The sequence below is a fragment of the Mchenga conophoros genome, linkage group LG3 (genome assembly GCF_057382185.1).
Source record: "Mchenga conophoros isolate Kocher_MC1m ecotype Shallow Benthic linkage group LG3, M_conophoros_male_GT1.1, whole genome shotgun sequence".
Lineage (NCBI taxonomy): Eukaryota > Metazoa > Chordata > Actinopteri > Cichliformes > Cichlidae > Mchenga > Mchenga conophoros.
The window spans coordinates 8,013,982-8,037,741 of record NC_140528.1 but is presented as its reverse complement, the minus strand read 5'-3'; the positions used below and the strand labels follow the sequence as shown (position 1 = coordinate 8,037,741).

General features: G+C 45.3%; 1 protein-coding gene and 1 long non-coding RNA gene across 3 annotated transcripts in view; one reads left to right on the top strand and one right to left on the bottom strand.

The window, feature by feature from the left end:
- LOC146577138 (protein NLRC3-like) overlaps window positions 1-23,760 on the bottom strand; it is a 291,287-nt gene that overhangs the window by 46,033 nt on the left and 221,494 nt on the right. The window contains exon 12 of one of the 2 annotated variants that reach the window (XM_085268125.1): window positions 22,816-23,725. The exons of the other annotated variant lie outside the window; for it this stretch is intronic. Within the exon in view, the coding sequence (XP_085124251.1) occupies window positions 23,190-23,725 (536 nt within the window). The 3' untranslated portion in view covers window positions 22,816-23,189. Of the gene's footprint in view, window positions 1-22,815; window positions 23,726-23,760 lie in introns of those variants that run through there. 2 annotated transcript variants of the gene reach the window in all.
- Window positions 214-2,089, top strand: LOC146577143 (uncharacterized). The gene is made up of 2 exons (XR_014891400.1): window positions 214-727; window positions 1,053-2,089. It is a non-coding gene; the product is annotated as an uncharacterized LOC146577143 (long non-coding RNA).

The window sequence follows — 23,760 nt, the reverse complement described above, 5'->3', positions numbered from 1 at the left end:
AACACACCAACTCATCCACAGTGGAGTTAAAGCGTACAGCTGTGATCAGTGTGGCAGAGCTTTTACTCAAAGTAGCAATTTACAGAGGCATCTAGTTACCCACTCTGGAATTAAGCCATACAGCTGTGACGAGTGTGGGAAGGGTTTTACTGTGAGGGATAAACTAAAACAGCATCAGGTCATCCACACTGGAGAGAGACCGTTCAGCTGTGACTTGTGTGGAAAGTCTTTTTCCAGGAAGGGTTACCTAAAACAACACCAACTCATCCACAGTGGAGTTAAAGCGTACAGCTGTGATCAGTGTGGCAGAGCTTTTACTCAAAGTAGCCACTTACAGAGTCATCTAGTTACCCACTCTGGAATTAAGGCATACAGCTGTGATCAGTGTGGCAGAGCTTTTACTAACAGTAGCCACTTACAGAGGCATCTAGTTACCCACTCTGGAATTAAGGCATACAGCTGTGACATCTGTGGAAAAACTTTCAGCCAGAGAGAGAGCCAAAATACACACCTACGCATTCACAACAGACATGATGTGTACTGCTGTGAACAGTGTGGCAAAGAGTTTATAACTCACACAGACTTACAACGACACATGTTTACCCACACTGAGGAGAGACCTTATCAATGTGACCTGTGTGAGAAGACTTTTAAATCTCCACGTCACCTGAGACGACACCAACAGATCCACACCAGAAAGAGACTCTACAAGTGCAGCTACTGTGAGGTATGTATTTATATTGTTATCTTGTCATTTTAGCCTGACTGTTTGGAACAACTCTGCTCATTAAACTGTGTTAGCATGTTAGCAATTCTACTGCATGGAAAAGCAGCTCTGAGTGATTATTCAGATTTTCCTTTCAGTTATGATTTTAGTATTACTGTAGTATTATGGTGGTAGTATTGTAGTTATTGCAGCCCAGTAAACTGAGTGTGTTAACTGAAACAGTCAAATGTAGTTGGACGTCTGCAGAGATGCTCTTTATTTCAGGCGACGTTCAGGATACAAATGTTGAAGGACTGACTTACACTGTCTTTGTGTCTTTGTTTAGAAGCAGAGCGACACAGATGGATCCAGTTCTCAACCCTGTCATCACTGTGGTGGTGGGAAAGACTTTCATTGTGACCTCTGTGGAAAAACTTTCAGTTGGCAAGCTGCCCTTAAAACACATCAACGTAGACACACTGGAGACAAACTGAAATACTGCAAAGAATGTGGGAGAAGCTTCACCACACCAAGTGAGTTAAAACAACATGAACTGATTCACAGTGGGGTTAAAAAGCACCTCTGTGATCAGTGTGGGTCATCCTTCACCACTGCAAGGGACCTTAAATCACACAAACGAGTCCACACAGGAGAGAAACCACACAAGTGCAGACACTGTGAGAGAAGCTTCTCGCATTCAGGTCATCGTAACAGTCATGAACGAACACACATAGAAGGAAACTACAGCTGTGACCAGTGTGACAAGAGCTTCAGGAATCTCAGTTCATACTCTGCACACAAACGATCCCACGTTACTAATAAACTGTTTCACTGTTACCAATGTGCCCAAACATTCACCTCATTGTCTGCTCTGTGCAAACATCAGCGCGATCACTCAGGGCTGAAATCACTCCCATCACTGGATCACAGTGAATCTGAAGACACAGAAAGATCCTCTGGTTTCTGTGTCAGACTCAAAAAGCTTGAGATCAGGCTCCACAGAGTTCAGATAGAATCATTTAAACTTGTGTTGAACTGAACTGGTTGCTGGGCTGAACTTCTACATAATACAGATCTACATGGGATCTTCTTTTCTGTTTTTTACTGAGTCAGTTTTGTCCTTTTTTCTCTGTCCTGGTTTTGCTCGTCTGTAAATGATTGAAACTCAGTCAAATAGTTCATTGTTCTCCAGCAAAACGTTTTGGAAACTCATGTTTAACCTTTAAAACTCTGACATGTTTTAGCACACAAGGCTTCATCGGGGAGTTCACTCATGATTGGACCATGAGAACAAAGGTTTTTAGTTCTTTCAAAGAGAGTCTTGGAGATGTTTGATGTTTCTGTTTTTTCTACATAAAGGAATAAACTATTTTTCTTGCTTCATGTAGTGTGGAAGTTTTTAATGTTTCTTCATCTGTGATGTTCTTGAATGTGTTCACGTGAAGATGATATAAATAAACTCTTGTCAGAGATTTACAGTTATCAAACAGGTGAATAAACAACACTGAGACACTTGGAGACGGTTAACGTGCTGCACGGGTGAGGGCTCAGAGAGGACTCACACCGAGCTGCAGTAGTCGTTTATTATTTATAGCAGGGTGAAACAAGCATAGCAGTTTCCTCTAATTTTGCATATATGTGTGTGTGTGTGTCTAAGTTCGTATAAATGTCATAGGGTGAACTTCCTCTTTCTATAAACAGAGCGAGTAGTACATTTTGTTCTTTTCCTATTAAGAGTAAAATATGAACATATACTTTAATGCAACATAAAACTCATAAAAGCGTTTCTTCTTTAACATCCCCTCCTGATGTTAATATTTTTCACTTAATCATACTTTATTATCAGCCAACAATCACTTGCTTATAACATTTTCAATTGTAGCATCATTCAGTATGTGTGTGTGTGTTTCTATACTAAATCTTCTTCATCCGATTCATCTTCTAGTGGCAGTCCAACATAGGTAATTACTGTGGCCTGTACCATTTTGTCAATCATGGATCTTATGCATGGTAGGATACATGTAGAAAACAAGCACAATAATAGAAGCAGAACTCCTATCAGTACGAGTCCTTTTATCACGAGGGTCTTCCAGCTGCCACTCAGCAGCCAGGTCAGCCAGTCCTCATTGTTCGTGACATAGTCTTGTTGCTGCGCATTACTCAGTTGTCGCAACTTGTCTAGGGCGGTGGTCATGGTCAAGGAGTGCACGTTGTCCGGGATATAGGTGCAACAAGTGGTGTTGAATAAGACACAGAGGCCCCCTCTCTCAGCGAGAATCATGTCCAGGGCGACCCTGTGTTGCATGACCACTATTCTGATCGCGTTGATTTCCTCATTCTGAGCCTTATTTATCTTTGTTGAGCTGTTCAGGAAAAGTCCAAATCGGTAGTCAAGAGTCTCAATTCTTAACGTGTTTTTTCCAGTTCCGACCCATGGGAACAGTGAGTGCAGGACCTTCTGTCTGGTGGTCCACAACTTGAACTCCGCTGGTACATCACTGCCCCAGATTGGGTCATGGGGTTGCACGTCATCAGTGTTCCTCTTGCGTCGTGGTTGGTTCTGATGGAATACTCTGAATGTGTGGTCTGACACTAAAATTAGGGCGCAGAGTCCGGTACAAGAAAAGCTCACAACTAAGACAAAACTGCTCCTGCAAGGAAAGCTCACTGTTATGCATGCAAGTCATCAAGATGACATCATCAAGATGGCGCTGGAGTGACGGCAGCCTTTCCAAGTAGCTCTGCAACACCGCACCTTTTTGTTAACTTTAACTTTTTAGACTAGGCTTTTCAAACTTTTTTTTCACCTTCCTCTACTTATACCTCTTAGATATAGCGATACAAGATGGATAATGCACTTTTTAAAACTTCTGGAACCAGTTCCTTCATCTATTCGAGAGCGGAGCTGCTGGCACTAAAAACAAAGGGACAGACCGGCATGCGACACAACATCCCGGCCGAGCTAAAGAGGAGCTACAGAGGCTGCAAAGCTGGAGCGAGGAGAGCGGATCACCGGAGGCGATTCAAACCATCAATCCCGACAGTGATCATGGGCAACGTGAACTCGTTACAGAATAAGATTGACGAACTGTGCGCTCTGAACAACCACAGACTATACCGTGAGTGCAGCTTGTTTATCTTCACGGAGACGTGGCTAACCGAGCTAACGCCGCAGGCTAACGTAGACCTATGCGGTTTCACACCCGTGAGAGCCGATAGGGACACGCAGGCCAGCGGAAAAAGCAGAGGTGGGGGACTCATTGTCTACGTTAACAACAGATACTGTAACCCTGGACACGTCTCCGTTAAAGTTTCGGTATGCCGTCCGGACCTGGAGCTGCTAGCTGTTAGCTTGCGGCCATATTATCTACCTCGGGAGTTCAGTCATGTGATCTGTGTGTATGTTTACATCCCTCCGAGGGCCGACGCAACAGCTGCCTGTGAGAAAATACACACAGTCACAGCAAGACTTCAGACACAAAACCCCGAGGCTTTCATTATTATATCTGGAGACTTTAACCATGCCACACTGGACTCTACTCTGGCTGCTTTTCACCAGTTTGTGAATTGTCCCACAAGGAGCAACAGGACAATTGACCTACTGTATGCTAATGTGAGAGATGCATACAGAGCCACCCCCCTCCCCCCACTAGGGAAGTCAGACCACAACCTGGTTTACCTACAGCCACAATACACACCCCTCGTCCAAAGGCAGCCTATCACAACGCGCTCCATCCGGAGATGGACCCCAGAAAAGGAGGATGCTCTGAGAGACTGCTATGACACCACAGACTGGGATGTGCTCCTGAGCCCACATGGTGAGGACATAGAGGGGGCGACACACTGTCTTACAGACTACCTCAACTTTTGTGTGGACACGGTCGCCCCTGCTAAGACGGTACGGTGTTATCCTAATAACAAACCGTGGGTAACACAGGAAGTAAAAGCTGTCCTCAACATGAAGAAGAAGGCTTTCAGGAGCAAAGTGAAGGAGGAGATGAAGGCAGCACAGCGGGAGGTGAAACGTTGCCTGAGGGAAGCAAAGGACACCTACAGGAGGAAGGTGGAGCAGAAGTTGGAGAGGAACAATATGAGGGAGGTCTGGAATGGTGTGAAAACCATCACAGGCCACAACACCAAGAAAAGCACAGTGGGGGGGACTGTGGAGAAGGCAAACGAACTCAACAACTTCTTCAACAGGTTTGACCAGCCCACAACCCCCCCACCCTCACCTTCACTACAGAGTCCAATCCCCACTCTCCTACCTCCCTCGCTTCCCCCCCTTCCTGACACCATGACACCCCCCTCCTCCAATCCCTCTCTCAGCAGCAAGACATCTCCCCCCCTCCCCTCTTCCCAAACATCTCCCAGTGTCACAGTGGATCAGGTCAGGAGACAACTGAGGAAGCTTCGCCCCAGAAAGGCAGCAGGCCCAGACAAGGTGTGTCCTAGGATGCTAAAGGCGTGTGCTGCTGAACTTGGGGAGCCGCTACAACGAGTCTTCAACCTCAGTCTGCGACTGGGGAGAGTGCCCGCCCTATGGAAGACATCCTGCATCGTCCCGGTCCCCAAAAAGAACCGGCCCAATGAGCTGAATGACTTCCGACCGGTGGCACTGACGTCACATCTTATGAAGACTCTAGAGCGGCTCTTCCTCAACCTCCTCCGACCACAGGTACAACATGCCCAGGACCCACTACAGTTTGCATACAAGGCGGGTGTCGGAGTGGAGGATGCCATCCTGTACCTCCTACACAGAGCCCACTCACACCTGGATGGGGGAAAAGGCACGGTCAGGATACTGTTTCTTGACTTTTCCAGTGCCTTTAATACCATCCGGCCCTGTATGCTTCAGGAAAAACTGAACAGGATGGAGGTGGACCCCTGCCTGGTGGCTTGGATCTCCGACTACCTCACCGACAGACCACAGTACGTCAGGCTGAAGGACATCACGTCTGACACAGTGGTCAGCAGCACAGGAGCACCACAGGGAACTGTGCTGTCCCCTCTTCTCTTCACCCTGTACACCTCTGACTTCTGCTACAACTCTGAATTATGCCACATTCAGAAGTTTGCAGACGACACAGCCATCATGGGGTGTATCTGGGATGATCAGGAAGAGGAGTACAGAAGTCTGGTGAGGAACTTTGTCGCATGGAGTCACACAAACCACCTGCAACTCAACACCTCAAAGACTAAGGAACTGGTTGTGGACTTCGGGAGGTCTAGAGCAGGTCCACTGCCGGTTCAGATAGAGGGGGAGGAGGTGGAGGTGGTCAACAAGTACAAGTACCTCGGGCTGTGGGTGGACAATAAACTGGACTGGTCATGCAACACAGAGCACCTGTATAAAAAAGCCCAAAGCCGACTGTACTTCCTCAGGAGGCTGAGGTCTTTTAACATCTGCAGGAAGCTCCTGAGGATGTTTTACCAGTCGGTGGTTGCTGGAGTACTTTTCTATGCTGTGGTGTGCTGGGGGAGCAGCACAGCAAAGAAGGACTCATCCAGGCTGGAGAAACTGATCAGGAGGGCTAGCTCTGGAACAGTGGCGCGGCTGCCCCTCTGTTGGTCTTCCATGGTCTCTTGTGTTCTGGGGGCCTCTGGATGTCTGGAGTTTTGATCTCCTCCATACCCGCTTCACACCCTGGAGGACGGGGCTGTGGCCCCCCCACACTCCCTAGCAGATCATTACATGGAGAAACCTTTGGAATGCAAGCATGCTGATCCACACAGGTATGCACACATGGGTATTCACAGACGCGGACTAAAGCTTTCTTGGCTGCTGCCTCAAAGCACACTGTGCGCTGTCTATCTTGCGTGCTGCACAATATCGTTTATTACTTAGTAAATACTGATATCTATGACTAGCTAGTTTATTGTGATGGTGCTTTGTTTTCTCTATTATTATGTTGCTCTTTGTTGTTTGCTGTCTCCTCTGTTTGTTTGTTTGTTTGTTTGTTTGTTTTTTCTCCATACAGGTGACCCAGGAGTTTTTTTTTTGTTTTTTTTTTTGTTTTGTTTTTTTGTCTCTCTTCCCCCCCCTTCTCACCGTCTCTTCTCCCCTTTGGTTTTCTTTCTTTCTCTCCCCCTCTCTCTCTCATTCATTCCCCCTGTCCTATTTATTAAAAAAAAAAAAAAAAAAAATGACAAAGGATGAACTGAAGCTCTGCCATCACGTAATGTCGCATACTGCTGTTTCTGATGTCATTTAAAAAAAAAAAAAAAAAATGACAAAGGATGAACTGAAGCTCTGCCATCACGTAATGTCGCATACTGCTGTTTCTGATGTCATTTAGAAAAAAAAAAAAAAAAAAAAAAAAAAAAAGGAGGGCTAGCTCTGTGGTCGGCATGAAGCTGGACACTCTGGTGACAGTGGCAGAGAAAAGGACATTAAAGAGACTGATGGACATTATGGACAATGCCAGGCATCCTCTGCACACGGCCATTAACAACCAGAAGAGTCTGTTCAGTGACAGGTTGCTTCTCCCAAAGACAAGAACTAACAGACTTAAAAACTCCTTTGTCCCACACACCATCAGACTGTTTAACTCCTCTCTGGAGGGGAGAGGGAGGGGAAACAGGAGGACAAAGGAGGGGGGAACAACTAAGCTGTAGTGCCTCTTCACCTCACTGTACAATACCTTGTGCAATACTTTTGTAAATAGTCAACGGTGCAATAGACTCAATACTTGAAATGTGCAATTCACTTGTATTTTTTATTTTTATTCCTATTTATTCTATTTATCCCCTTCGTATATTTTATTTATATTGTCTCTGTATTTATATATATGTGTGTGTGTATAACTCTGTAACTTCTGTCGGTGCTGTGCTTTTTTGGAAATCGAATTTCCCAGAGGAACCCACCCGAGGGATTAATAAAGTTCTATCTTATCTTATCTTATCTTATCTTATCTTATCTTATCTTATCTTATCTTATCTTATCTTATCTTATCTTATCTTATCTTATCTTATCTTAAGTTGATCAGCTCTAGGTGAGAAGACATTTAAATCTCACACTTGTTCTGCTGCATTTTTGAAGCTGGAGGAACAGATCGCAGGGTTCATTTTTATATACACTGCAACTGCCATGAGGACAGGGCCATTTTTTTGTTGTTGTTTGTTTTTCCTTTTGCTCTGTGCAGCACTTTGGCAGCATTTTTAAATTTCTCTTTGTATTTTTTCTTTCTTTTACTAGTGAAGAGATGTAGCGTGAACAGTTATACAGTCTAAATATCCCATATGGGTCGTGTGAAATGGTGTTTTCAGTTTCATTCAGTTGAAGTAAAGAACGTTGAATATTTCTAAGTGTGCTGTTTTGAACCAACATGTCACAGTATGATCAGTGCTGTAATTTTTGACAGTCACTGTATCAATGTTATTTTTGCATCTCTTGAATAAAGGTTTTGACCTGCAAGTGCTAATTTCTTTAGTTATTGGGGTAAAATGGGTAGTGTTAATAGGAAGGTGTTTGCCAATTCAGTAACCTAATTTAATGTTAATGGAAACTAACATTATCTCAAATTGTTTAGTTATAATTGTTGTTTAACTGAATCTTGATTTTTGATCTTGATTTGTTCTTTCCCAACATTTTTCAAAAGAAACAGTCTAATTTCTTTGCTGTGATTGATTCCAGAGAACACAGAAGAACTGACATTATTTAACTGTTGATTTATGTAGATTCAGTGGAGGAGTAATGTCAGTTTAATTCTTTACCTACTGTCAATGCAGTGAAATTAGACATTTTGTTTTGAAAGGTTACTGGTGGATGCCAGCAACCATCTTGGAAGAGAACAATATAATCTGTTATTAGGCCTCCATTTGAAAATTGTGTATTTGATACTAGAATATAATAGGTATATAATAAGCTGAGGCCTTGACTAGTAGAACGTCATGTTGGTGTTTAACAACACATGAGCCAACATCAGACTCCGAGCGCTACGATGCTAAAGATCAGAAGATCCAGTGTGACATCATCGTTACCTGGCAACAGCAGCCCTCATCTGACTTTATTGGAGGATATTTACACCAGCAACACGGTTTAGTTTGATATGACGGATTAACAACATGCGCTGTGATATCCAGTTCATCTGTAATAGATACAGGATCTAATCAGTCAGCAGATATCTGATCAGCTTATTTATAATTATACTAGAAACAAACACTACTGTGTTGGTGATTCATGCAAACTTGCATATCAGCCTTTGAAGGTTTTGTAGTATTGAGAACAAAGAGGTTGTGTTAGGGCTGAAAAGCCCGACTTGTTCTCCTCTGCAGGTCATCAAATGCACCACAGAAGTTTGTATTTGCACAGCCTGTATATGTTTGATGGCTTTATTATTCTCTGTTCAAAGACAGTAAATATGGAAAATGTCTCATGTAGTATCAGCTTCATTTAAAATGACTGCAAACATTTAGAGAACATGTGCTGCTGTTTGTCCTACATTTCAACACTGAATGAACCCTGAAAACATGATGGCAGCTGGCAGGTTGGAGTTCACATGAAATATCGGCTGTATGAAGACTGGAAATATAGATGATACAAACATGCAGCCAAACATTTGTGGACATGAATAAACTATCTGATCCAAAAAGCAGGAAGTGACACAGCTAGAAAGTGTGTAACAGCTGAAGTCAAATGTGATGCAGAGTTGAATCTGCACTTGGATCCATCTGTGAAAGGTCCACATGTAGGGATCACATGAGTCCTGATGTTTGTCAGTCAGCTTGATAACTCCATCTACTGTGGCTACATATACTGGGCTGGTAGCTCCACAGTGTTGGAAAGAAACTATTAAATGTGCAAAGTTTAAAATCAGAGGCTCTTCTAACACAGGAGCCATGTTGAGTTTAGATCACAGCCGACCACCGGCAGTCTCAAATGGAATGAAGCCCACTGACAGCCAGCAGGTCTAAACAGGAACGCACCCATTTGTATGTGTGGCAATGATGTGGCTGCAGCTGACACAGGATTGGTTCAAACTAAACATCAGACACATTTCACAGAGTTCACAAATAAACTCACGTTTTTATTTTTGAAGATGATCATAAAGTAGAATTTATGGTCCAGTAGAAACAGCAGGAGGTTTGAGCCCTTCTGATGGCAAGGCAAGGCAAGTTTATTTGTATAGCACAATTCAACAACAAGGTGATTCAAAGTGCTTTACAGAGACATTAGAAACAAGAACAAATAAAAAGCATGATTTAAAATTGATTAAAACAAGCAAACAAACTAACTAATTAACAAACAAACAAACAAACAAAACAGTATATAAAATCAAAACAGATCAGAACAGTAGATAAAATCAGTAGTTAAATGTAAGTTTTAAAATTTAAGCTTAAAGTGTGGATTTGGTGCTTTATTCAAATGCAGCTGAGAACAGGTGAGTCTTCAACCTGGATTTAAATAAACTGAGTGTTTCAGCTGATCTGAGGCTTTCTGGGAGTTTGTTCCAGATATAAGGAGCATAAAAGCTGAATGCAGCTTCTCCGTGTCTGGTTCTGACTCTGGGAACTGATAAAAGACCGGATCCAGATGACCTGAGGGATCTGGAAGGTTCATACTGGGTCAGGAGGTCACTGATGTATTTTGGTCCTAAACCATTCAGAGCTTTATAGACCAGCATCAGAACTTTAAAGTCTATCCTCTGACGGACAGGCAGCCAGTGTAAAGACCTCAGAGCTGGACTGATGTGGTCCACTTTTTTGGTCTTAGTGAGGACTCGAGCAGCAGAGTTCTGAATGAGCTGTAGTTGTCTGACTGATTTTTTAGGTAGACCTGTAAAGATGCTGTTACAGTAATCAAGCCTACTAAAGATGAATGCATGGACTAGTTTTTCCAGGTCCTGTTGAGACATCAGATCTTTTATCCTTGATATATTCTTGAGGCGATAGTAAGCTGATTTTGTTATTGTCTTAATGTGTTTTTCTAAGTTTAGGTCTGCATCCATCACTACACCCACATGTCTCGCCTGGTTTGTGGTTTTTAGATGTATAGATTGAAGTTCTCTGGTGACCTGTAATCGTTTTTCTTTGGCGCCAAAGACTATTACCTCAGTTTTGTTTTTGTTTAGCTGGAGAAAATTGTACGGGGCCTTGGTCTCCTGGTGACATTGTGATATATATTTGTGTGTCATCTGCATAGCTATGACAGTTTATTTTGTTGTTCTTTATAATCTGTGCCAGTGGGAGCATGTAAATGTTAAACAGAAAGGGTCCCAAGATGGAACCTTGGGGAACTCCACATGTGATACTTGTCTGCTCAGATGTGAAGTTACCTATTGATACAAAGTATTTCCTGTTTTCTAAGTATGTTTTGAACCAGTTTAGTACAGTTCCTGAAAGACCTGTCCAGTTCTCCAGTCGTTTGAGTAATATGTTGTGGTCAACTGTATCAAATGCTGCACTGAGATCCAGTAAGACTAGGACTGACATTTTTCCACTGTCTGTATTCAGACATATGTCATTAAACAGCAGAAACAGGATTTGGAGGAAGATGTTAATAGATTAGAAAGAATTGTACACTGTGAATCAATGCAAGTCTTTCTATATAGACAGATCTGTAATAATCCCCCAGGTAAGTTCCTCTGGGACAGTCACAGATAGAGACACCAATTCTGACATCCTCTGAAAGCCTGACTTTGAATTTTCATCACTCGTCATGCACACAGATGTTAATTCTACATATTCCTGGTACTGAACTCTAAATCAATATGAAGAAAATGCTCCTGCTAATCTGCATCTATGTTGATATCAAATCATTTTCCAGCACATGGATAAATCTCTATAAATCTTTCAGTCTGATCAGAATGGGCTCAGTGTTGTTATTGCAGCTCCCTGATGTTTGAAAAGCTAAATGTCCATTTTAAAGTGCTCGTGTGTAGGATTGTGTTTCCTTCCTTTGTGCAGTTCTTACAGTAAACATGTTTGAATGTTTCCTGTTCCCCTGATGCTTCTTCCTGTTGGATAAAATTGGTTTGAATAACATGTTCTTATAGGTTTCAATGAACTTCAAACTGTGATCCACTTACAAAACTGTCTCATTTTATTGGAACGATCCACATTTGCATCCATTCACGGTACATTTGACATCTGAACACGTTTGTACACATGATGAAAGGACAGATGGTGTTTGTGTGTCCTTCTTAAACTTAGTGTGGATGTTTCATCATGTAGAACTACTTAGAACTGTCAGGGTTCCTGGGTCGGTGACCCAGTATTTTCAGTTCACGTTCACTGTTTATCTACTGCCTTTTCCACTTCCTGTTTTATTGTGTTAGCCTTGGTCTGTGTGCATTATGTTCAGTCCTCTTCCCATTATCATTAGTTCATTATGTTCAGCTGTGTACTCACCGGTCTCTCATTATCATCATTATCACCAGTCTGTGTATTTAAGCCCTCTGTTCTACCCATTCAGTGTCGGGTCATTGATGATGTACGCCTGATGTCTATGTCGTCTGTATGTTCAGTCAGTCAGTCAGTCAGTCAGTCCTTTGGTCATTCATTCATTCATTCAGTCAGCCAGCCATTTCCTCCCTCTGTACTGTTTGCTCGCTCCTTCGGCAATAAACATCCACCTTCACCTACCTGCCTGTGAGTCCAGCGTTTGGGTCCTCCTTCTCTCATCCACGACACTACCTCTGACACAATGACCCGACCACGCGTTGTGGACCCAGCGGACTCGGACCTTTTCGAGCGGCAGGACGTAGCGCTCTCCATTTGGGCGGAGAAGCTCAGGTGGAAACAGCGGCTCTTCTCAGAGAGGGAGCACGTCTTTGAGGGGACTCGCCTGGCTCTGGGCGGGCCTCGGAGACGCCGCGGTCCTCCACCTGCTGCCTCACCTGCATCGGAGCATTCGCCGCGGAGAGTGGGCGTCACAGGCCAGGCTTCGGCCGCTCGCTCTTCCGCTGCTCCGCTCCTCGCTCGCCCACCAGCCATTTTACTCACCGGACCTTCAACCTCGCCATGGCACGGTGGCTCCGCCTCCCACCTCGGCTCAATGGAGGCTCCCGTGCCAGAGGCTCGGCTGTGTACCCCGCCCACTGCCTCTTCCCGGAGAAAGCGGCGCACACGTCGCCATAACAAGGACTATTTCCAGCAACTCCCGATGGTGAGCTCCAGTGACTGTTTTTCGCACTCACCATCTGATTATTCACTTAAAACACACAATAGACTCTTTTCTGATTCATGGGATGTTTCCCTCCTAGAGGATGAAGTGGACTGGGAAGATTTTTTCTGCTCTGCTCCCCCAAAGACTGTTCAGTCAAAGACTGTAAATAGTGGTGGCAGAAGGACCAGAATAAATCCAGATAGACCTGTCAGTATCACTCGCCCAGTCATCATTTCCACTCCTGTCAGTCAGCCGACACCCACACCTGTGCCCGCACCCAGGACGAGGGCAGCTGTGACCCCGTATACCTCCACACCCACCTCTGTTCCTCGGGTGGGGGTGACTGGTGTCCAGTAGTGATGGGCAGATGAAGCCTCATGAAGCACTGATGCTTTTCATCCAATTGGTTCACCCCAACGCGAAGCTTCTTGAAGCTTCATTTGCTCTAGCAGGACACCTACTGGACGTAAAAATATTAGTTGGCATGAATTTGAAGAGTGTGGCATTTTGCACACAGCCTGTAAATGTCAACAACAAAAGGAGTGTGTAAAACACCTATAGTGTAGTGATGCAGTGTACTGTGTATATTTATACTGGCAGTGTGGAAAATGATTATTTGCGGCAAAGTTCGAACCGCTTCATGAACCAGTCACGTGGTACAGCCGGGCAGCGAGGCTTCGGACGTCATCATTTTCAGCTCCTCCCATAAATGAAGCAAGCCTCGATACGCGCTTCGCGGAAACGCCCCCTCCATTACTCGACACACGCTTCGAAGCCCCGATACAGAACGTCACATCACTAGTGTCCAGCCACCTCCCGTGCCTGTCCCAGCACCTAGGCTGAGGGCGGCCAGGATCCGGCCTGACCCCCCTAGAGACTCAGCTGAGGCTCTCCAGCCAGTGCCCTCACGCTCTGGAAGCACGGAAGAGCCAATCAGTCCACCACTTCATCCACCACCTGATCCAGCCTTTCACGCACTAGCTTTATCCCTGGTTAGGCTGGCTGAAGTGTCCCCTGCTCAGGCACCAGCTTTACTAGCCCAGGCTGTAGCTTTATCTCCCTGTCTAGCCCAGTCTGTAGCTCAGCCATCAGCCACACCAACCTCAGCTCCGTCGTCAGCCACGCCTGCCTCTGTTCCTCCCTTAGCATCTCCACTCCAGTCAGTTCCCTCACCTGCTGTTCAGCTTTCCCTCCAGTCAGTTCCCTCACCTGCTGTTCAGCTTTCCCTTCAGTCAGTGCACTCACCTGCTGTCCAGTCACCTCCTGTAGCTCAGTCCCCTCCTGTCCTCCAGTCACCTCCTGTAGCTCAGTCCCCTCCTGTCCTCCAGTCACCTCCTGTAGCTCAGTCCCCTCCTGTCCTCCAGTCACCTCCTGTAGCTCAGTCCCCTCCTGTCCTCCAGTCACCTCCTGTAGCTCAGTCCCCTGTCCAGTCAGTCCAGTCTGCTCCTGTCCCCCAGTCACCTCCTGTAGCTCAGTCCCCTGTCCAGTCAGTCCAGTCGCCTCCTGTTTCCCAGTCGCCTGTCCACCATCCTGTTCGGTTCCCGGACCTGCAGCCACAGCACCCAGAGCCAGCTGTGAGCTCTCCTGCTTCTCAGCCAGGGGTTTCCGCACCCGCTGGCCCGGCCGCTCCTCAGCCAGGGGTTTCCGCACCCGCTGGCCCGGCCTGTCTCCAGCCAGAGGCTTCAACTTCGCCTGGTCAGGCCTCTGCCTCAGCTGCACCCACGCCTGGTCAGGCCTCTGCCTCAGCTGCACCCACGCCCGGCCTCTGCCTCAGCTGCACCCACGCCCGGCCCGGCCTCTGCATCGCCTTCAACGTCGCCTGGTCTGGCGTCGGCCTCTGCTTCTGCTCCGCCTGGTCCGGCTCCAGCCACAGAACCTCCGTCCTCGTCTGGCCCAGCCTCAGAGTCTTCGTCCTCGTCTGGCCCAGCCTCAGAGTCTTCGTCCTCATCTGGCCCAGCCTCGACTTTGGCTTTTGTTTCACCTGCTGCAGCTCCAGCCTGTGCTTCGCCTGGTCCGGCCCCGTCGTCGCCTGGGCCGGCCCCGTCGTCGCCTGGGCCGGCCTCGTCTGGTCCTGTGCCCACCGGGCCGTGGCCAGCACGCCTAACACTGGAGAGCCGCCGCTGCCTTCCACGCGGTCGGCCCCCTGAACTGCTCCGTCATCTCCTTCGCCGCCGCCGTTGCCTTCCGCACGGTCGGTCCACCGGAACAGTCTCGTCTCGACCGCCGCAGCCACCTACCGGACCGGCTCAGTGGTCGCTGCTGCCTTCCACGTGGCCGCCCACCTGACCTGTCTCGTCTCGGCCTCGGGCCACGTGGCCACCCACCTGAACTGTCTCTGTGTGGACTCCGTCCCTCCGTCCTGGGCCCCCTCCGCCCGCCCTGTTCTGGTTCTTTTTCTTTTGGCCGTCGGGTGCCGGCCTTTGAAGGGGGGGGTACTGTCAGGGTTCCTGGGTCGGTGACCCAGTATTTTCAGTTCACGTTCACTGTTTATCTACTGCCTGTTCCACTTCCTGTTTTATTGTGTTAGCCTTGGTCTGTGTGCATTATGTTCAGTCCTCTTCCCATTATCATTAGTTCATTATGTTCAGCTGTGTACTCACCGTTCTCTCATTATCATCATTATCACCAGTCTGTGTATTTAAGCCCTCTGTTCTACCCATTCAGTGTCGGGTCATTGATGATGTACGTCTGATGTCTATGTCGTCTGTATGTTCAGTCAGTCAGTCAGTCCTTTGGTCATTCATTCATTCATTCAGTCAGCCAGCCATTTCCTCCCTCTGTACTGTTTGCTCGCTCCTTCGGCAATAAACATCCACCTTCACCTACCTGCCTGTGAGTCCAGCGTTTGGGTCCTCCTTCTCTCATCCACGACACTACCTCTGACAAGAACAAAGTCTTTGGAACATTTGGAGAACACGTTTAGGAAAGTAACATCCTGGTAGAACATGTTCTTAAAGCAGAGCAGAGCTGCAACATGACTGTGAGGATTCAGAAGAATAAAGTCAGAATACTTTATTATTATGAAGACTAAAGTGCACCTTAATGCTGCCGATGAACACACATGTTCTTTGTGAAAGCATGTGTGAGCACAGCTGACGTGCACCACACTGACCCCACTCGCCCCATTTCTTCATCCACTTCTTGCTCTTGTGCTTGAAATGAGACGCAGCAAAAGTCAGAGGCTCTAAAATCCACAAAAAGGGAGCTCGTTAGATCAGGATACTGGATGTGATCCATAGAAAACATGGATAATACACCACTTTATTTGAAGCATCTGTAGCACTGCCTCAGTTCTGGATGTTTCCACAGACTCCTCTGTGCACCTAAAGGAAAGGTCAAAGGTCAGCAGCACATGTAGTTGGGACAATTCTTCAGTCGCACAAACTACACAATCATTTTCCTCCAATGACGACTTTTCACTTGCAGAAATGGTCCTGTGTGATTTCCAGGCTGTGATATAAAAACTAGTTCCTAATGGCAGCGACTCACTCAGTAAACATGTGTTTCCTTCACCAACCTCACACACAGATCCAATAAGATCAGGAAGTGGGCAGTATAGTACAATATGTGTTATTCTGTGCTGCACTGCCCAAACTAAAGATCTGCTGAAGTGTTGGAAATGATCCAGATGTTTATTTTGGACGATACAGCAGAAGATCAGACATGAAAGTGGAGATAACACAGAAGACCTGCAGCAAAGGGTCAGAGGTCAGACTGGGCCCCTGGATTCAACAATGAGCCAATGATCATCAAGCAGTGACTAAAGCAGAGCCCTGACGTTCTGACATTCATCACACAGTCAGAACAAATGTCTGCTGATGACTTCATCTCATGAAACGACTGATAGATGTCAGTTCATTGATCAGCTGAGCTGCTGATCTTCATCGTCACAGAAACATTCAGCTTGTTTCAATCAGTAAATAACTCCCACTACTCCCAGTTTGAACTGTTCCCACTCAAAATGCTGTGAGAACAATGATCATTGTAGAACTTCACAAACATCACGTGTTGTTTTCCACATGTAAGATCAGCAAACACACAGAAACTTCCTGTTGCCACACACGGCCTCTAAAATCTCTTCCACGCTTTCTGTCTGAAGTCCACTCTCTGTGTCGGATCCACAGGAAACAACAAGATCTTATTAACATGGTTTTCAATGTGTCTCCTTCCAAAAAGTCCAACCAATGAACAAATGTGTGTATTTGTGGAGGCCGAACAAAAGCATGACACATTTCTCTGTTTCTATAAACTGGAGTCAAACACAAACATGAAGAGTTTCACTGACAGACTCCAAAATGCCCCCACAGTGGATCAAAGGGAAATCCTACAGTGTGGCCAGAGACTCTTAATGGCTCCAACATCAACACATCCACAATGTTGGATCCAGTTCTGCCTCACAGAGTTACTAAGACACACCCTCTGCCAGCATCACAACAGCTCCACCTGCTTCACCTGCCTCCTCAGCATCTGTACACCTGAAGAGAAAAGAAAGGCTCCAACAGCTCAAATCTACAAAGGATTCATGAAGTTTCATCCAACAATAACATGTTTGCCTTCCACAGTGTGCTGTTAGACACCACTGTACCTCTGCCATTTCAAAAAGAGCAGCTTGGGAACATTTTGGCTCCAAACACTTTGTGTTTAAGTTCTTTGTTTTCTTTGTGAAGCCGACAACATCTGGAGCTTTGTGACTCATAGAAACATCATTTTGTTCTTTAGATGACAGCAGATTGGGACTGAATAATCAATCACTATCAAACCAATAAAGACAAACATGCTGATTTTACAGGAACTTTGTTGGAGAAGCTGCAAAGACATGAAACTGGTGGAGATCCCAAACCAGTTGATAGTGCTGGTTATTCCAAATAAAGCTGTTTCCCTTTGAGATGAAATGACTTTGTGTCCTGATATATAATAAAGATGTTGTTGTTTTTGAGCCCCTGTATTAAAAGTAGTTTAAAGTCAGCTTGAGTTTGATGTCTTTATGTCAAAGCTGCTCATGATGTTGAGCTGCTGATGGAATAAAAACAATATAAAAGCATGTAGTCCAGACTTAAATGTAGCCTGTTGTTAGCTGAGGTCCACACACAGTGTTTGACAGTGTAAAGTGTGTGAAAGGGCTGCTGGTGGAGCTCACTAGGATGAGCAGGTGACCACGAGGTGGAGAGCAGCTGGCCTGGCTTTGACCCGGGCCACGCCCCCTTTCTCTCTGCTTTGCTGTCACTTATCTTCACTGCTCTGTCCAATAAAGCTGAAAAAGGCCCCGAATCAAAGAAATCTGCTGCAGCCTCTGAAATGTCTTCTGTTTCCTTCCCGACGGCTTTTTCACCGTCAGCCCATCAGACAGTCCAGCAGCATTTATGATGATGTCATGATGTTGAAGAGGCTGCTACGGTGGCCTCCCATGACCCCCAGCCTCATCACAGCTGAGATGCAGACATTTGAAAACATTCAGCAGACAACTGAATAACAGTCCAACACAACAGTCTGTGTGCAGACACACACTGACCTTTCATAGAGTCAAACACAGCTGGTTGAGTCATTTCTCTGTGAGTCTAAAGTGAATCTAGTATTTGAAAGTCCACTTCCTGTATTTGTTGTTGAAGACTTCTTCAGCTTCTTCTCAAGGACATCAGCTGCTTGTTTGGCAGCAGAGGCAGTTAAGAAGCTTCCTGAAAAACACTGAACAGTGAGTTCACTGTGGCATATGACAGATTCAGCTTTCTGTGTGCAAATGTGTCTGTGTCGACCTTTCAAATGCTGTTGAATCCAAAACATCAGCGGCTCCTCGGCTGCTCGCTTCATGCACTTCTGTCTGTGTGACAGTCCAATGACATCACAGCTGTTTCCAGCCCCAGTGTCTCAGGACTGGACACCTTTAAACATGTCGAGGATCAAACAGCGTCCAGCTAAACACACATGAAACTATCAGAGCTGACAATCATTCCAATAACATCTAATGGTTCATGTATGTAGACACAGGACTACAAGGAAATGGCTCTCAGCATCTGGCTGTGGGAACACATGAGTCCCTGTTTGTGTTCAGATTGTGTGCATGTTTTAGACGTGTGTCACATGTAGAAACACAACAATCCCACAATGACACACAGATGTGTTTGACACAGCTGTGCAGCTATAAGTTGTTTCTAATGATTCATTGAAGCTCTTCTAACATTCTGGAGACGATCAGTACATGAATCTGTTCAACACGACAACAATTTGACTTCAGTGTGAACGTTTGCATTAAATAACCTTCTTCATCCAGCTGACAGCATCTTCATCCTATGATGTGAACAGTTCCTCCTGTTGATGACAAACCTCTGACAGGATCTGCTTGAGGAGCTTTTTCATGTGCAGCTCTCTGAGCTCAGGGCTGAGCTGCTGTTTCATCTTTAAGAGCTGCTGCCTCCTCGCCGGACTTGTTCTCCTCTTCTTCTCCTAATGACACCATTTCTGCTTCATATAAAATTCAATAAAGATGCTGACATGTATCTGTAGCAACAACATCATTGAATCTAGAACAACTGGAGCCAAACCAGTGGCTCTGCTGGGATCACTGGTGAGCCAACACTTCCTTGTTGATGCAGATTTCAGGGCTTCCTTTTGCTCCTCCGTTATAACTGTTCTCTCTTCTCAACACATGATGACACAAAGGAATCAGCAGTGACAAAGATGATGCTGAAGAGAAGCACACACTTCACACATATAACAGAGCAGTGCAGTTACACACACCTCTGCTCGACATCAGGCCTCAAACAAAGACACAAAACACTAACTTGACTCTAAACAGAAGAAACGAGCAGCTGTTTCTGTTCTGTGCTTATTTATATTTGACACACATGCTTCTCTTTGTGCAAACACACATCGCACTATAAGGGTAACCTCGCACACAATGATTGGACAGCACAGTGATGATGCTGGGAGATCCTATACGCAGCAACACAGAAACACTGAGAACTTTAAACAATGATGGAAAGTGTTATAAATGACTTGTTGGCCTCTGATCTGTCACAAACAGCTGAAACGTGTCTCTCATGAGTCACATGAAGGTTTTTGACAGAAAGGACAAAAAGTAGCTGCAGTCAGTTTGTGTCATTTTTATATTTATTCATCTGGGAGAAAAATCTGAGGGACATTAAAATGTGTTTTCAACAGAGACAAGAACATGAATATAACAGAACAGGTAAATGAACATGTTTCAAGTAAACAGCTGGACTGATCAGGTCCAAACACAGAGTGATAAACTTGTCAAACAGCTGTCATATCTTTATATAGAAGCTCTTTATAAATGCTGCTCACTGCAGTCTGTTTACTAATAATGTCAAAGTGTTAGAAACACAGAAACATCAGAATGGTCTTTGTTCACAGAAACCTGTCTGGGATCCTTTGTTGTTCTTTTGATGCAGAGTTACATTATAAATATAAAGAGTTATTTCAGAGTCTCATCAGTTTTCCTGCATGTCTTTATTTAACACATCAGCAGGGCTGAAGCTCTCATGTTAAACACACACTGATCTATGGACACGTTCATGTGTTTCTAACAGAACCAGGCTGTTATCAGCCTGCACTAACATTATGTCACACACACTGAATGTAACAGTGACAGTTTACATCATCACACAATCAGCTGTGATTGTTTCACTGTCATCAAACGAGTCAACAGGAAGTAGAATCAATAGAAACCAATCATTTACTGACAGCATGTCTGATGGAAATAAGTGCAGATTATGTATGAAGTCTAACTGCACACAGTAACTGTGTTACAATAAGGACTTAACAGCGCCCTCTGCTGGAGTGTTTCAGTACTGCGTTAACTAGAATACACCACCTCCTCCTCACACCACCTGCTACAGCTCTACTCTTCTATGACTACAGTCATCCACAGCACTGATGTGAGGTCACATGGTTCATATGTAAGGAGCACAGCTGACCTCAGGTCAGTTTAATGACTGTGAGCAGCAGCTGTGTTATTGTCACTGTGACAGGGAGACACTCTCAGACACAGCGCTCATGTCAGCTTGTTCTCATGCAGGAGGATCAGGAGCTCCATGTTTGTCTTTCTGTTTGAATCATGATGTGTTTGTGCCATCAGAGTCTGTCATGAGTACTCAGGGTTTCACAGCAGCTCTTCTGGATGCTGACGAGGACTCCAACCTCATGTTTCACCTCTCTGAGCTTCTGATGTCTGTGAACACTCGTGTTTCTTCTCTGGGCTCATCTGGACAAAAACACCTTTCTGTGTTTGGCTGCAGCCTCATTCTGACTGACAGGAAGTGTGTTATCCATGAGCTGCACTTCTGTGAGGAAGTTTCCTGCTGTGTTTCCTGTCTGTGGACAAACACGAGTGTTCCAGCTGAGGACTTGCTTCCTTCCACCTGTCCATACAGGACATCACGCTGTCTGCAGCTCTGTAAATGCAGCTCCAGGTCCTTCCACGTGCTGCTCTGTATTTGTGCAGTTTGTAGTGTGTCCTGGGAAACGTAGCACACATGGTGTTCTTCTGCTGTTTCCTCCTTTCACTGAGTGTGAAACACTGACGCTGTGCTGTTGTTCACAGAGGGGAGCTGATTCTAGCTGCAGCTGGACTCTGTCATCTAACTGAATGTGTTGGTGCTGATCACGGGGCTCTGAGGGGGGAGCAGCAGGAGGACTCTGGATGCTGACGTCAGTGTATCTGTGGAAGCTCCCACAGCGTGTCTGTCATTCAATATTGTGCTGTATATTGTATCTATGCAAAGATGAACAGACTGTGTGTTCACTGGTCTCTGTGCTGCAGCTCTGATGTCATCATCACTCCCTCCTCCACCCTCAGCAGTCCCAGCATGCTGCTGTGGTGCACCCCACCCTCACTCTACACCTGAGCCACAGACCACACCCTCCACCTCAATATACACCACAGTTTTCTCTGCTGTGGAAATGAGATCAGGAGGAAATCATCATTATTATTATTTAATAAACGCTCACATTAATGTGGGCTTATTTGTTTCATATTAGAAACATTAGTTGAGTGTTTTTAGTAAAAAATGGTCAAAGTCCCTCTTTTTGCTCCTCCCCTCACCTGTGGATGGGCGGTGCTGTTACCGTGGTGACAGCTTGGATGTGTTTCAGTCCTGCCTGGTTATCACTGCAGGAATCTTTCACATTTATTACAGGTAATAACTCTGATTTTTCTGTGTATTATGAACCAAATGTATCCTGATACACACAGAGATGGATGAGCAGAGGTTGTTTTTGCAGTTTATGTAGTTACTATGGACTTAATGCATACATATTATTAAAATTAGGGCTATAACAGTTGTATTGATGTATAGCAACTTGAAATGCTCCCACAAATGGCTCCACAGCATGTAAAAATATAACAAAAGCTCTGGCGGACTTGGTTCTGTGGTCAGTCTTAAAGGGTGAAGTTAAACTCTGTAATCTTCACTGTGTCACAGAGTTCAGTGAGTCCCGTTATTCACAGTATCAATCAGATCATCAGAGAACAGCTGATCAGCAATCAGTGGTGCCAACAGCGCCTCCTGTGGTGAGAGGATGCAATAATGCAATGTAGCATTTTTCCACTCAACACTTGCAGTCATGGAAACTGTCTGTTGGATCTGTGTGACGTTGCTTTCTTGGTTAGAGTTCCTCACAAATGTCCAGATGATTCTTCTAATGAGGCGTCGACCATGTTTGCAGCTCTTTGGAAGAAAACGTCGCCCTTTGCCATCCTTACTTTTCTTTGACTTCTTCAAATGCAGCTGAACTCCAGCTGGTATTTTCTTGGACTTTGCAGCTGTTTCTGGTCATCAGTTCATTCCTGCAAACCTCTGAAGCTGAACAACAATGATGCTGCATTGCTGGCTGATCCCAAAAGGTTGATTCTGTTCATCTGGACGTTTTCAGAAACGTTTGCTCACTGATCAGGTGACTTCTTCAGTCTCAGCTGACTGCAGCTTTACAAGCTTACAAACAGCACATTTGCACAATGACTGAAAGCAGCAGCACCTGATATATATGATACTAATATAATACATATACATATATAATCCATACTAATGATGAAGGAACTGAGCTCACAGTCCATTGTTCATTCAGTGAACTACTCAGTTTATTTTGGGCCTCAGAAATGCTCACTCTGTTTGTACATCACTGTCAGCAATAGACTCATTCTGCTGTGTGGACAGGAACACATGTGACATCACTTCCTGTTTGTTTGTGACTGAAGAGGAAGAAGTTTACAAGGAATCATTTAGAAGAGTTTCAAACATCAACTGATTGAATCCATGAATCTGAAAACGTGTTTGTGAGTGAAAGAGACAGACATGTACAGACTGAACTATCTGTTCAACAGTCAGAGTGTTTCTGTAACAGGAGACACTCTTTACACTCCACTCAGCACAGGGACACTGAGTCACCAGGAGTCCAGAGAAACCTAAACCCAGGATAAAGAGTTTGAGTGAATGTGGTGTTGAAGGTGTGGAGGTGGATCAGAGTGTCAGAGGAGACTCTGTAGAAGGACAGAGTGCCAGCAGGACAGTCCACATACACTGCTGCTCTGTTAGAGACAGAGGAGGAGGAGGAGGAGGAGATGGATGTTACTCTGTTATTGTGCCTGACAGACTGAGGACCATCATCAGAGCAGTACAGACTCCAGGACTGATCATTCCATCCAAACACACAGTCACTGACTCCTTTGCTTCTGATGCTTCTGTAACTCACTGATATATCAACGCCTCCTCTCCACTCGACCTCCCAGTAACAGCGACCAGTCAGACCATTTCTACACAGCAGCTGAGGCCAACCATCAAATCTGTCTGGATGATCAGGATATGACTGAACCTCCTCCACACGTGTCACCTTCCTGTTGTTGTCGGACAGTTGGAGCTTTGTGTTCACTGTGTTTGTGTCGATTGTGAGTTGACAGGAATCTGATGGAGAGAACAAACACAATCCAGCTGCAGTT